This window comes from Elephantulus edwardii, unplaced genomic scaffold (genome assembly GCF_000299155.1).
Source record: "Elephantulus edwardii isolate Elephantulus edwardi_28Jun2011 unplaced genomic scaffold, EleEdw1.0 scaffold00085, whole genome shotgun sequence".
NCBI classification, from domain to species: domain Eukaryota; kingdom Metazoa; phylum Chordata; class Mammalia; order Macroscelidea; family Macroscelididae; genus Elephantulus; species Elephantulus edwardii.
In genome coordinates, this window is record NW_006399835.1 from 52,817 (window position 1) to 66,648 (window position 13,832).

The 13,832-nt window shown below is 37.5% G+C and overlaps 1 protein-coding gene across 1 annotated transcript in view; it reads right to left on the reverse strand.

The window, feature by feature from the left end:
• The window catches only part of LOC102861351 (E3 ubiquitin-protein ligase DZIP3-like), a 112,885-nt gene that overhangs the window by 39,862 nt on the left and 59,191 nt on the right, over positions 1 to 13,832 (reverse strand). Inside the window, exons 17-22 of the mRNA XM_006890028.1 lie at positions 10,820 to 10,845; positions 4,706 to 4,859; positions 2,288 to 2,383; positions 2,004 to 2,131; positions 621 to 689; positions 359 to 512 (exon numbers count right to left, since the gene is read on the reverse strand). Of these exons, the coding sequence (XP_006890090.1) occupies positions 359 to 512; positions 621 to 689; positions 2,004 to 2,131; positions 2,288 to 2,383; positions 4,706 to 4,859; positions 10,820 to 10,845 (627 nt within the window). The remainder of the gene's footprint in view (positions 1 to 358; positions 513 to 620; positions 690 to 2,003; positions 2,132 to 2,287; positions 2,384 to 4,705; positions 4,860 to 10,819; positions 10,846 to 13,832) is intronic.

The following is a 13,832-nucleotide window of genomic DNA, read 5'->3' on the forward strand; positions in this document are numbered from 1 at the left end:
ATTCTATAACATAAATTTTATAATTGTTAATTTTATCATGTGTTAATAAAGCACATATAAAAATGCCTATAGGCAAAAACATGTGAATCAGAGTAAAACATAACCAGTTTCATAGAACAGTCACATCTAGTTGGACTGATTAAGGTAAAAAGAGCTTTTTAAACTCTAGTGCCTGCCAGTAGTTTGATGTGTGGAATCATTGCTTTGGTGATTCAATCTTTTTCAGCAAATTCTATGACCAGAGTTAAGATGGCATCACTTCCCAATTTGCCTAGAATAGCTACTGCCCCAATATGATTGTCAATACTGCTCACTTTGACACTAATTCATTCCCCAGGTTCTGTATGATAAATCATACAGTCAGAAGGAGCCCTCGTGGGACAACGCTTAAGAGCTCAGCTCTAACCAAAAAAGTCAGAGAACTGAAGCCACCCAACAGCTCCACAAGAGGAAACACCTGGTAAACTGCTCCCATACAGATTACAGCTGAGAAACCCCTGTACTCATATTCTCTTTAATAGTGATGAGAGGGAATCAATTCACAGCAACAATCCTAGCCTGGGAGACAGGGTTTCAGAGGCAACAGACTCAAACAGCAAAATCCAAGTTTTCACAGATACCTTTTCATGGTAAGTTGCTCTTTAAGATTCTTGATCTCGGTATCTTTTGCATGGACTTGACGCAGTAATCTAAGCAAATTAGGAAAAAAAGTTACAAAATGTTAGACATTACTTTTCATCAACACATTCAAGATAGCTCTCCATGTACCTGAGGAGGGACTAAGTACGCTCATTTAGAACTACAAGCATTGAGCCTGAAAGCAATTGCTGGGCTCCTGTGCCTGGCTCTTTGGAATAGTATTTTTGCTCTTTATGATGTTTTTATGTTGTGTTGAGTTCTCAAAGAAAGTGGAAGTTCTAAGGTAAGAGATTAAATAGTGGAGTGATATATTATCTTGTATCCCTTGTATTCCAATTGTCTCAGGTAAAAAAAAATATATCAAAACTCTGTTCTTTACTTTTATCTATTAGAAGACAGACACGGTTTCTTCCAATTTTCTAGAAAATAGGATTGAAATTTTAAAGTTCTTAAAGAGACTTATGTCCACTCAAAAAATAATCAAAGCCTAAAGATTTGAAAGAAATCAGACCTTAAATATGGAAGCCATGAGGCTATATGCAAATAAATACCTTAAATAAAGCAAAACTAGAGTGCATGAACTAAATGGAAACGTTTATGCTGTTAGTTGCTCTTCTCTCTCTCTGTATATGAATATGTACACACACACATACACACACAAACATCTGTCCTCAGCTCTTGTACTTAAGGATACATATATATTTGCATAGACATATACACTCATATGTATAATGTATGAGTATATACATTATTAAAAAATAAATATATAAATACACACTCATATAAATTATAATTTGCTCAACCTAAAATTTTATATGCAAGCAAGCATTAATAGAAATGAGAAAGAATACTTTTTGATAGATACACATATTTATATATTTATATAATTTATGTTCTTCCTTTATACTATTAACATATATTTTCAAAGCTCTTTTTATATTTACTTGGTAAACTCCTTTAATATCTAGAAATTTACTGCAAAAGTACTAGCAGAGTAATTACAGGCAATTACACTCATTTAAACATAAGATATATAAGAAATTAGCAAAATAGGTAAGATGGGGATTTTCCTTTCCTTTATGCACTTCTATTGGTTCAATTCTCCTGGTGATGTGCTGCTTCTGACAACCTGTTGAAGGGTCAGCTATAAATCAGTTCTGATTACAGGCCACACAACAACATAGTGAGTGAGTAGTTTGATTACATTTCAATCTCACTGGCTCAGCAGCAAACATGGTTGGGGACTGTGATCAGTTCCTACTGTGTAGTCACACTGCCACCTAGTGGTTTAACAGATTACCTACTGGAGAATTGAGTACCTCCTGGTAAAATCTAATTCCTTTTAGTAACTGATTTTCACTTACTTGGAAACTTTGTTAATTCCAAAGGCCACTTGCTGGTTGAGAGATGAAATTATTTTATCTTTCCTTTTGCTTTGCATTTGGTTTTCTTGCCACCGAAAAGTTACTGTTTTCAACTGTTTTTTGAAATCCTGATCAAGAGAAAAGATGATTTGAGAGATAATTCTGTTTAAACACAAAAGTTGAGAGCAAAAAAATAACAGCTATTTTTCAAAAATATTATCACATTAAGTCTAACATTCAAATGTCCTCTGATTTCCCTCAGATATAATAGCAAAGGCACTTACTTCACACTGGTAGTGCAATTTATAAAGCTGCCTCTGAAGAGCAAGTTTTTCCTTCTCAGTTTCTTCATAATCTGCAGTGACCTTGCTGGCTGAACCCTAGTGAGCAAATGAGATATGCATGTCTGAATTTTAGATCACATAAAATGAAGTTTTAGTCTTTTTTAGTTACTTTCTTTTCCTCTTTAAAAAAAATAAAAAATTACAGTTAGCATCTGTTATAGACAGAATCATGTGCCCTAAAAATACGTGTCAATTTGGCTAGGGCATAATTCTTAGTAAACTGTTAATAAAGTCTCTCTCTCTCTCTCTCTCTCTCTTTCTCGTTACCATCTAGTTGGAATGAACTCATAGCTGACCCTCCAGCAGGTTTTCTGAGGCCATGAACTACACAGGAGATAGTTCATCTTTCTCCCTAAGAGCAGCCAGTAGATGGTAGCCCAACTTCTTAGACGCCAAGACACCAGAGCTACCTACCTGTTATTATCCTGTTACATAAATCATAATCTCCAGGAGGTTAATGAGGTAGGATTAGATTTAGTTTACATAAGAGGTGGTCACTCTGCATAATGTGATCAGTTGTAAGGGGATCAGGGCAGGATGTAACAGTCTTAATTCGGTTACAGCCCTGATGCAGTCTAAGAGATGTTTCCCCGCAGTGTGTCCTACTACCACCTTTTGTCTTACAAAAGTGAGACAGGAAAGGAGAAGCTGATTAGGGGGGCACCCTCAATATCATAAAAAAAAACTAGGAGTGAAAATGTATCCTTTGGTCCTTGTGCTGGAAAGGTCCTTGATATAGAAGAAGGCCAAGGCATAAGAAGATGTCCAAGAAATGCTGGGCCTACAGTTGCTGGTGGAAACAAAGACTTTCCTCCACACAAAGAAGAGTAGCCCTTCCCCTAGAGCCAGCACCTTCAACCTGGATATGCAATTTCTCAAAACTCCAAGGGAATAAAAGGCTACTACAGCTATCCACTTGTGGAACCTCTGTGATAGCAACACTAGATGAAAAGCACTCCATCTGTCTCCTATTCTTTTCTATGTCAATATAAATGCTACACCTCTGTTTAGAGAAACCTGCCTCTCCCGTTAACAGCATCTGCTACAAAGTACTGTCGTCAACTTGCCTGTAGCAGGGGTTCTTCTGGCTTGTCTGCTGTATCACATAAGCCCGTGTGCTTACCCTGTTTTAGGAGCTTTCTATATAACACATATCAAGATCATGAAAATCTTACCAGGTGGGCACGCATCAGTCTCATTTACAGACAAAATCACATTAAGCAGCTTGCCTAAACTCACAAAGACGATAAACGGGGGAGTTTGAATTCTAACTCATTAGAAAATGAGCCCAAGAAATTATTACACTCTGCCATCTGAGCTCAGTGTTCTCCCCTAGATTGTACACAGTCTGATTTAAGGGACTAACTCAGCACAGAGGAAGTGCTAAATATACATTTCCAGAAAGGTCTGCAATGTTACTTTGATTCCATTTTCAAATTATTGCAGTTCTCATGGTTACTGAATGAAAACCAGAGGCTTCACACTTAAACTTGAATATGGCATTCAAAGCTAAGAGAACATTTTATTTTGGTTAGTGGTAAGAAGCTTCAAGGCAATCCCAAAGGCACGTGATTAGAATTTATCAAGATGGGCAATCTCTCATGCGATTTACTGCCTCTGAAAACCCACTGGAAGGTAAACTATGGGCTGGTTCCAACTCGATGGCACATAAGAACAATAATTGGAGATGAAAAAAAAATGCATGCAAATTAAATGAGTGTTCTATTATTGGGCAGCGAAACATCTGCATTAACTGTGCCAGTAAAACAATCAATATGGTTCCACAGTACACTATTATATTAGAGCCATGAAGTAAGATACCATAAAATGACCTCAATACAGATATGCGTATGGTTGAGTAAAACATTTACTCTATTTAACACATGAATAATATCCCTGTGCCTCTTTAACATATAGAAACATCATTTCAAGCAGTGAGTAATCCCAGGAAAACTTAGAAGAAAAATCTGTTGTCTATTTTGCAGACCTTTTATGGTAAAATGACAATTTTAGTAAAAACACCTTCCTTTTATCTGTTTTTCTCATGACATTTATTCGACTGGGATTATGCCAGCTTTACCGTGTCTTTTTTTCCCTTATGTATGAGAAACTTTATATATGAATGTGTTGATAATCAACTCTGTCCAACAGTTACAACCAGGAAATGGTTTGAGCTAAAGGGAAATATTCCACTTCTGTGGTTCTTTTTTTCCCCGCCTTTCTTTCTACCTCTTTATCTCTTTTTCTCCCCATGAAAAACACAGCAAAAATCCCAGAGTTATCAGGTTATTCAGTTAACCAGGGGAAACAGCATACGGAGTATTTCTGGAAGACAGAAGGCTGTCCAGTCAGGTTTACCTGTTCTATCATGTCCAGAATGTGCAGCTCATCAAGGCTGTAGGTCTTCTCTTCGGCTGCAGAATCATCCTGAGTGTCACTCAAATCGTCGCTGTTTGAGCGTGGTCTTCCTGGCTCGCTCTTCGTCTGCTCCTCCTCCTCTGACAAAGCTGAGCTATCATGGTAACAGAATCAGTGTGATCTGTAAGAACTTATAATGCTTTTCTTCCAAGTCATTGTTTCCTAATTTGACACTGTACTGATTTCACGAGGTGCCCAGCCTAAGATCGGTACATGGTTAAATAAAATGTTAACAGTGCCCATACTATGTCTTTCACCTGAAAAATCACAGTGCATATGAGCATATATTTAAGACAATACTCGGCTATGGACCTATTTAATTCTGTTCATTGCAATGTATGGAGAAATTATGAAATCATGGAGCTAATTTTTCAAATTACATCTATTAATATCAGTTACTTGATATTAATGATATTACTTGATACAGTTACTTAATGTTAATAAATGATATGGATGAAATAATTCTTTGGGAAACACTGACAAGCATCTCCAAATCTGTATAATTTTTCCATCATTGCATTCTTAGCACGTAGGCTGCTTAATCAATTTGAATGTTTTACAGCAAGGACATATTTCAATTAAACAACATAAGGATTTAAAACGGAAATTCCTTTTCTAATTGTTTTTAAGGAAGTAAAGTGAACACATGGATTTCAATAACTAGGAACAATTTGAAAAAGAATGAAAAGACTAGAGATATAGTATATATTAGTCAATTTTTTAACTACTTCTAAATTTAAATGTTGTTACGTGCCATCAAGCTGCCTGTGACCCATTGTGACCCTATGTACAGCAGCTCTGAGCTCTGCCCTATCCTGATACAGTCTCACTAATTCTGACACATCATCCCTATTGCTCCAGTCACTGTATCAATCTATTTCATCTGGGGTCTTCCTCTCCTGCACTGTCCCTCTACCCTTCCAAGCATGAAGTCCTTCTCCAAGGATCAGTCTTTCCTTGCCATGTGCCCAAAAGTATATGAGATAGAGCTTCAAGAGCCTAGCTTCCAAGGACAGACTTGGTCTCATCCTCTCCAAGACAGACCTATTTTTTTCTTTCTTTTTTTTTTATTGCATGCAAATCAGTAATTTTTTAAAAGACGGATTGACGGTAATGATTGCTATGATTACAATAACAAGCATGATTGTGAGGATAGCACAGGATATAGCAAGGTTCAGATCTTCGTTCACAGGCTCATTGTGAGTTGTAGGTAGGTCAATGATCCCTAATTTCGAGTATGGTCGAGATGGAACCGACCCATAGCTGATCATCCCGCGGGTTTTCAGAGGCAGTTAAACACGTTGCCGCAAATGACCGCAAAATGTGTTTTTAAGTACGGTCATCAATTTAAAAGTGTGTGGCAATGTGTTAATCACCTGAGGGTATTGCCCATTCTTCTCCTAGCTGGTGGATTTGAACCACATGCCTTTTGGATTGCGACTGCATATGATGTTTTTTAAAAATAGATATTTTATTTTAGTTGTTATTAAGGATGTCAGAGTAGCAGTTGTTGTTAGGTGCCTTCCAGCCAACTACAACTCATCAACAGATTTTAAACTTTCTCTCTCCTGCATCATTGTCATGATTTTTGTAACGCTCAAGCCCACTGTGGTAGTTACGGTGTCAATTCACCTGGTTGGTGATCTTTCTTTTTCTAACCCTCCACCTTTTCCAGTACAATCTTCCTCTCCAAGGATTGGTTTTCTCCTGAGAAATGTTCAAAGTAATGAGATGATGTTTCATCATCTTTGCCTCTAAAAAGCATTTGTTTGTCTTTTCTTCAAGACATACTGGTTTGTTCTTTTGGCAGTTTATGGTGGATTCAATACTCTTATCCAAAACCACACTTCAAAGGCTTCGATTCTTCTTTGGCCTTCTTTATTAACTGTCCAATTTTCAGATGCATAAAAAGCAATTAAAAAAAAACACAAATCCATAACTTGGATCAGGTACATCTTGGTTTTTAAACTGGCAACCTTGTTGTTTAGAACTCTAGAGAGGTCCTTGAAAGCAAGTTTCTCTGATGCAAATCTTTTGACTTCTTAACTGCTGTTACTATAGGTGTCATTATAGTTCCAAGTAAAATAAAATAAGTGACAAGACAGATTCAATCTTTTCGACATTTATCATAATGTTGCTTACTGGTCCAGTGGTAAGAATTTTCATTTTCTTGATGCTGATATGTAGCCTTGATACTGGAGGCTGCAGTCTTTGATCTTCTGCACAAAGTCATCTCTTAAGTTTCTGCAAACAAAATTTTGTCATCTGCATAACAAAAGTTATTGATGTCTTCCTCAAATCTTGATGCCACATTCTTCTTCATATAATCCAGCTTCTCAAATTATTTGAGTATACATACAGGTTGAAGAAATCTGGAGAAAAGGATACAGTACATATTTTCTGATTTTAACTCATTCGTTTTCTCTCCAGCACCACAATTCGAAGGCACTGATTCTTCTTCTATCATCGCTAGTTACTGTCCAGCTCTCTGATGCATGGCAAGTAATCGCACAGACCATGGCCTGCATCAGGCACACCTTAATCTCTTGACTGACATCGTTGCTTTTCAGCACTCCAGAGAGGTCCCCAGCAGCAGATTTCCCCAAAGCAATTCATCTTTTTATTTTCTGACTGCTGGTGTTAAGACTGTTGATTGTGGCGCCGGGCAAACTTTAATTGTTAACAACCCCAATCTCTTCTACATCTATCATGGTGCTGCCAATTGGCCCAGTGAAAAGAATCTTTGTCTTCTTGATGTTAAACTTCCATCCATATTGAAGACTACAGTACTTGACCTTCTGCAGCAAGCACTTCAGATTTTCGTCAGTTTCAACAAGCAAGGTTGTGTCATCTGCATAACATAGGTTGTTAATGTCTACCTTCAATCCTGATGCTACCATTTCTCCTCATAAAGCCCAGATTCCTGAATGATCTGTTCTGCGAATAGATTGAAAAGGTATGGATACAAGATGTGTTCCTGATGCACTTCTTTCCTGATTGTGAACCATTCAGGTTTCCCTGATTTGTTCTGAGGACTGCTTCCTGGTCCAAGTGTAGGTTTTGCATAAGAACAATCAAATGTTCTGGGATTGCCATTTTCCTCAAGGTTAGCCACAATTTGTTGTGATCCACACAATTAAATACCTTTTGTATAGTCAATGAAAGACAGATAGACATTCCTCTGGTACTCTCTGCTTTCTGCCAAGATCCATCAGACATTGACATTGACACTGACATGGCATAACATCTCTTGCGCCACGACCTCTTCTAAACTCAGCTTGTATTTCTGGTAATTCTCTGTCAATGTACTGTTCCAGTCATTTCTGGATGATCTGCAGCAGGATTTTGCTAGTGTGTGATATTGGTAATATTGTTCGATAACTTCTATACTCTGTTGGGTCCCTTTTTCTTTTTTTTTTTGGAATGGGAATAAATATTAATTTTTTCCAGTCAGTTGGCCAAATAGTTGTCCTCCAGATTTCTTGCAACAACTTGGTGAGCACATGCAGGGCAGCATCTGTTTGTGGAAATACATCAATTGGCATTTCATCAATTCTTGGAGCTTTATTTTTTTTGTCAAGTCCTTCACAGGCCTATCATTTTTAAAGCTAGCCTAATTTATTTAGTAGGGCGGTCTGGTGGTTTAGTGATAAGGAACTGTGCTGCCGATGCAAAGGTATGTGGTTAGAATCCTCCAGCTGCTCCGTGGGAGAGGAAGATAGGCAAAAATGGGAAGGGACTCCCCACTTTTCTCCTGCAGAGCAGCCAGTGAATTCACACTTCACATTGGCAGTGCAATTCCTTACCACTAAGCCACCAGATCTCCCAATAGTAGGGGTTATTAATACTATCCAACAATAGCATGACTTTTTCTAAGGTGACTAAAACCTAAGAGGGAAACAGTCAAAGGCTCAAACGTCATAGGATAGTTTGTAAAACATACATAAACCATAATTACATATCACTGAGGTAGTACTGAATTACTCAAATATTTTGGAAAGTTTAATGAAATCAAATGCTTACAGCAACAACTGACCAGCAGGGTATCAAATGTGATTAGTTTTAAAAAATCACCTGAAGAATCTTTAAGGTACATTTTTTTTGTTTGTTTAACTTTGTGATTTTTTTAAAAAGTTTACATAAAAGTTGGATTTTGTGTATAAGATACAGTGTTTTTTGTTTTTTTTTTCAGGCACCTCCACCACAACTGTAAAGATACAGATGCATCTCAATTTTTAGAAAACCTTCTCTGAACTGTTAGTGAGATTTTTAAAGTATGATAATAACATTAGGATAATATAAGAAAACGTCCATATTTTTAAGAGAAGCAGATTTCAGTAGGAGTAAAACTGCATACTCTGTGTCTTTGATAACATTCCAACAAAAAAGGAATGACTGAAGAAAATGTCAAAAGACTAGTAACAGCTGAATTAGGAAGACAGATTTTTTAATAATATCTTCTTACTATTTTGTATATTTGAAAATTCTCATTAGAGCAAAGCTCCCAAGGGTAATTTGATCATTTTCCAGGTTTGAGGTTCCACTGTGAGCAAAAACGGCACTGTTTCACTTTCAGTAAGCTGTTTTAATGGCAACTTGACATAGGTCGAGAAAAAGTCTATTGTTCTTTAGATGACAAAGAAAGGGAAAATTTGCTTGAAAAGCAAACAGTTGATAATCCAAGACAATAAGGTGATTATCAAATGAGAAAACACAAAGTACAAGTGATGGTTTTAAAGTTAGTAAACTATATTCTCTCATTTGAAAGGTCTTTTATTATGTCTTCAAAGTACATTTTCTAAAGTTACTAATGTTACTGTTTGTTGTGTGTACTGGGACCAGTTTTCAGAGGCAGCTGATCACGTGGGAGGAGATTGCCCATCCTTCTCTGGCCAAGCAGCTGGTGGATTCAAACCACATTCCTCAGGGACTGCAGCCAAGCTTCCTGCCCCTAGGCCATTTGTTACTGGCTCCTAAGTTACTAACGCTCATTTGAAACTTTTTGGTGGGATATTATCATGATCCATTTCCCCTTCCATCATCTGGCATATTGTCATTAAAGTTAAAAGTTCAAAATGCACTGTCAAAATCTGTGATTAAAAATATCCTCAGGTTAAATTCAAAATTAAAACTCACAACTCAAACTTAAAAATAAATAGTTTTTGGCATCTCTGAAGTGCAGGAGATCCTGGCCAAGCTGCTATCATTAACTTTAATTTAGCCCGACCCTTTGCTTTTTCACCCGAAATCTCTGACTAAAATGGTTTGATCTTAAAACAAACACAAAAAGCATTCTTTCATAAAATGGTCATTTCAGACATACAGTGGTCTTGATGTTGTTGTTGTTACATGCCATCGAGTCACTTGCGACTTATAGCGATGCAATGTACAACAGCCCTAAACTCTATTCTATCTCTTGCCAATCTTATTGTCTCTGACACGCCTATCCCCATTACCCCAGTGATGTAATCAATACATCTAATCAAGAGTTTTCCTCTCCTGCTCTGTCCCTCCACCCTCCCAAGCATGACGTCCCTCTCCAAGGACTAGTCCCTCCTTCCAATATGTCCAAAGTTTATCAGACGGAGATCCAGAATACTTGACTCCAAGGAGCAGCCTGGCTTCACCCTCTCCCAGAGGAACTTGTTTGTTCTCCTAGCAGTCCATGGTAAATTCAGTACTCTTCTCCACCACCAATAGATCTTCTTAAAGACTAAGTCATATTCAGTCTCTATTTGGCTAATCATAGACTAATCAGACTATGTGACGAAAGACTGTTTAATCACGGCAGTCCATGAATAAAGCAGTGAGCATTAGGTGGCTCTCGAGTTGACTTACTAGAAAAATTGTGAGAGATTCTATTCTTCTAAAGCAAGTAAGAATTTAACATCTGTTCACTTTTGTAAAAAAAGGTAACAGTTCAAGACAAAAAAATATTGTTCTTTCTTCCCTTCTGTTTCTCAAAGTAAGGAAATATACACACTTTGAAATACTAAAAATCAAATCACACTTTGAAATACTAAAAATAATTTAAAGTAAAAAACTACCACTTACATTTGATCTTCATCTGATTCTTTATTCTGAAAAAGAGCAAAAAGAATTAGCAATTTATAATAAAGTGAGTTAATAAAGGATAGAAATCTAACCATATATTTACCTCAAACCAAGAAATATATTTGCTTGATGTACACATTTAATTTTTTATACACATTAATATAATATTAAAGTATAAGTTCCTAAAAATTTTATTTGTATCATACAGAATGTTAAATTTTATTATTTTATTTCCTATTTTAAAATTATTATTGCAACCCACAAAACTGATTTTGTAAATTATTCCAGAATCACAGCTCATAACTTTAAAATCACTGATTTAGGTATTAGGTAGAGTATTATGACTGAGTTTATACCTCTTGAAATATCTCAGGATGGTCTGGAAACAATTTTCATTTACAAAGTCTTTATCACACGAACCACAGAGAATTTTAAAATACTTACATGAAAGACTAAAACAGCATTCTACATTAGAACCTTACAGAGAAAGAAGTACTAAGGAAGTCCCAATTACAAGAAAAACTTTAATGTTTACACCACTAAAACAAAATTATGAAGAAAACATGTAAAAGTAATGTCAATGATACTAAGTTACGAATATTACAGCATTAACTTCTACTTGCATCTCTTGCTTACAAGAATAAATGCCTCTTTAATACTCAATAAAGTACTCAGAAATGTAATTTCTTTTGCTCTGTCTATATACTAACTTGTGGGAGAAGGATGGGCAATCCCCCGTGCAATTAACTGCCTCTGAAAACCCACCAGAGGGTCAACTATGGGCCAGTTCCAACACTATGGTACACAACAACAACAACAACATATACTAAGAGAAGCTTTGTGTTTCAGTGTCTAATATTAGGTCCATTGTGTAGTGCCATTTTGCCCCAGTGATTAGAAATATGGACTTCTATCTGTTGGGTGCACCTGATTGAAGCTATGGCCTTTTCATTCATTTGCAATGTATCTGTGAGCTGAACAATGAATAAGGATGGAAGAAGAAAAAATTGATGCCTTTATGCTTTGGTGTTGGAGAAGAACACTGAATATCCTATCAGCTACCAAAAGAACAAATATATCTTGGAGAAAGTGCAGCCAGTGTTCCTTGGAGTCAGGGATGGTTAGGCTTCTCACATACTTTGAGTATGTCACTAGGAGAAGCTATTCATAGGAGAGGAACATCATACTTGGAAAGGTGGAGGAATGGTGAAAGAGAGGATGACGCTTAACCATATGGATTGACATAGTGCTGCAATGGACTCCAGTGTGTCAGAAATTGTGAGGATGGTACCAGATAGGATGGGGTTCAGATCTGCTGTTTATAGGGTCACCATGGGTCGTCTCACATACTTTGTGCATGTTGTCAGGAGGGACTAGGCCTTAGAGAAGGACATCATGCTTGGAAGAGTGGAGGGACAGAGGAAGACCCTGAATAACATGGATTGGTTCAATGACTACGGTAATGGAGGTAGGTGTGTTGAAGACAAATTGAATCAAGATAGAGCTGAGTGCAGGCAGGGATGTTGTACATAGTAGGGTCACTATGAGTTGCAAGAGACTTAATGGCACATAAAAACAACAACATACTCATACCCAACTTAATGGCACCCAGCAACAACAACATCAATGTGTTAATACAATGAACCCTTGTGGTATCACAGTTTCAGAGATGATGAGGACAGCACAAGATAGGGCAGGATTCAGGTGGGCTGTTCAGGGGGTCTTTATGAGTCGTATTCGACTTAAGTGCAACTAACAACAGCGTGGTATGTTGTTGATGATTGCTATCAAGTCAAGCACAGTTCATTGCGACCCTATGAACAGAAGGCCTGAAACCTTTCTGTAACTTACATCATTTCTCCAAGTTCATAGAGTTTCCAGAGGCATGTGATTTAGGAAGTGGATGCCAATCCTGCTTCCAAACCTGTCTTAAACTGGGAGCTCCACCAAACACTGTCCATGATGGACAATCATTATGGCATTTGACACCACAATTTAATAAGGTTGGGCATCACAGCAAACCCAGATTACCTCAGTACAGCAAGTTGACAGAAGAGTTCTGTAAGACTTAGAAAAATGTTCCTCTGAATTTGAACATCTTGTTCACACCAAACAAGTTCCCAAATCACAAAAAACCAGACATTCCACCTGACCTTCCACCAGAACAAGCACACCTGTCTTACAGATTCCTGCCACAACATAGTATAGTGGGATTAAATGTTGGGCTGCCAACTGAAAAAAAAATTAATAACTGCTCTGTAGAATGAAAATAAAGTAAGAGACTCCAGCAAAAATATATATTGTTCTTGTCATGTGCCATTCCATTGACTATGATTCATAGAGACCCTATGCACAATAGCTCTGAAACCTGCTCTATCTTGAGCCAATCTCACCATCTCTGATACACTTACCCTCATAAAAAATGTACAGCTCCAGAAATTTGATGGAAGGCTGCCACGAGTTGGAACTGACTTAATGACAGGGTATGGTTTACTTTGGGAGGCTTATTGTTGTTTTTGTTAGGTGTCATCAAGTCAAGCACGCCTCACAGCAACCTAGGAACAAAAGATCTGAACCCTGTTCTATTCTGCACCATCCTCACACTTCCTGACACACAAGAGTTCACTGCAGTAGTCACCTTATCAATCCACCTGGATGAGGGTCTTCTCTCCTTTGCCGACCCTCCATCTTTTCCAACACCATGTCCTTCTCCAAGGAATAGCCCCGCCTAGCAATATGTCCACCTTCTCCAAGGAATAGCCCCGCCTAGCAATATGTCCAAAGATGAAGCCTCATCATTCTTGCCTCCAAAGAGCACTCTGGCTGTATCCTCTCCAAGAATTCTCTTGGCCATCCATGGGATGTTCAGTGCTCATCTCCAATACCACAACTCAAAGGTGTCAATTCTTTTCTCTCATCCTTATTTACTGTCCAGGTCTCAGATGCACAGCTAGTGATCAGAAAAGACTATGGCCTGAAACAGACAGCACCTTAGTTCTCAAACTTACATCAC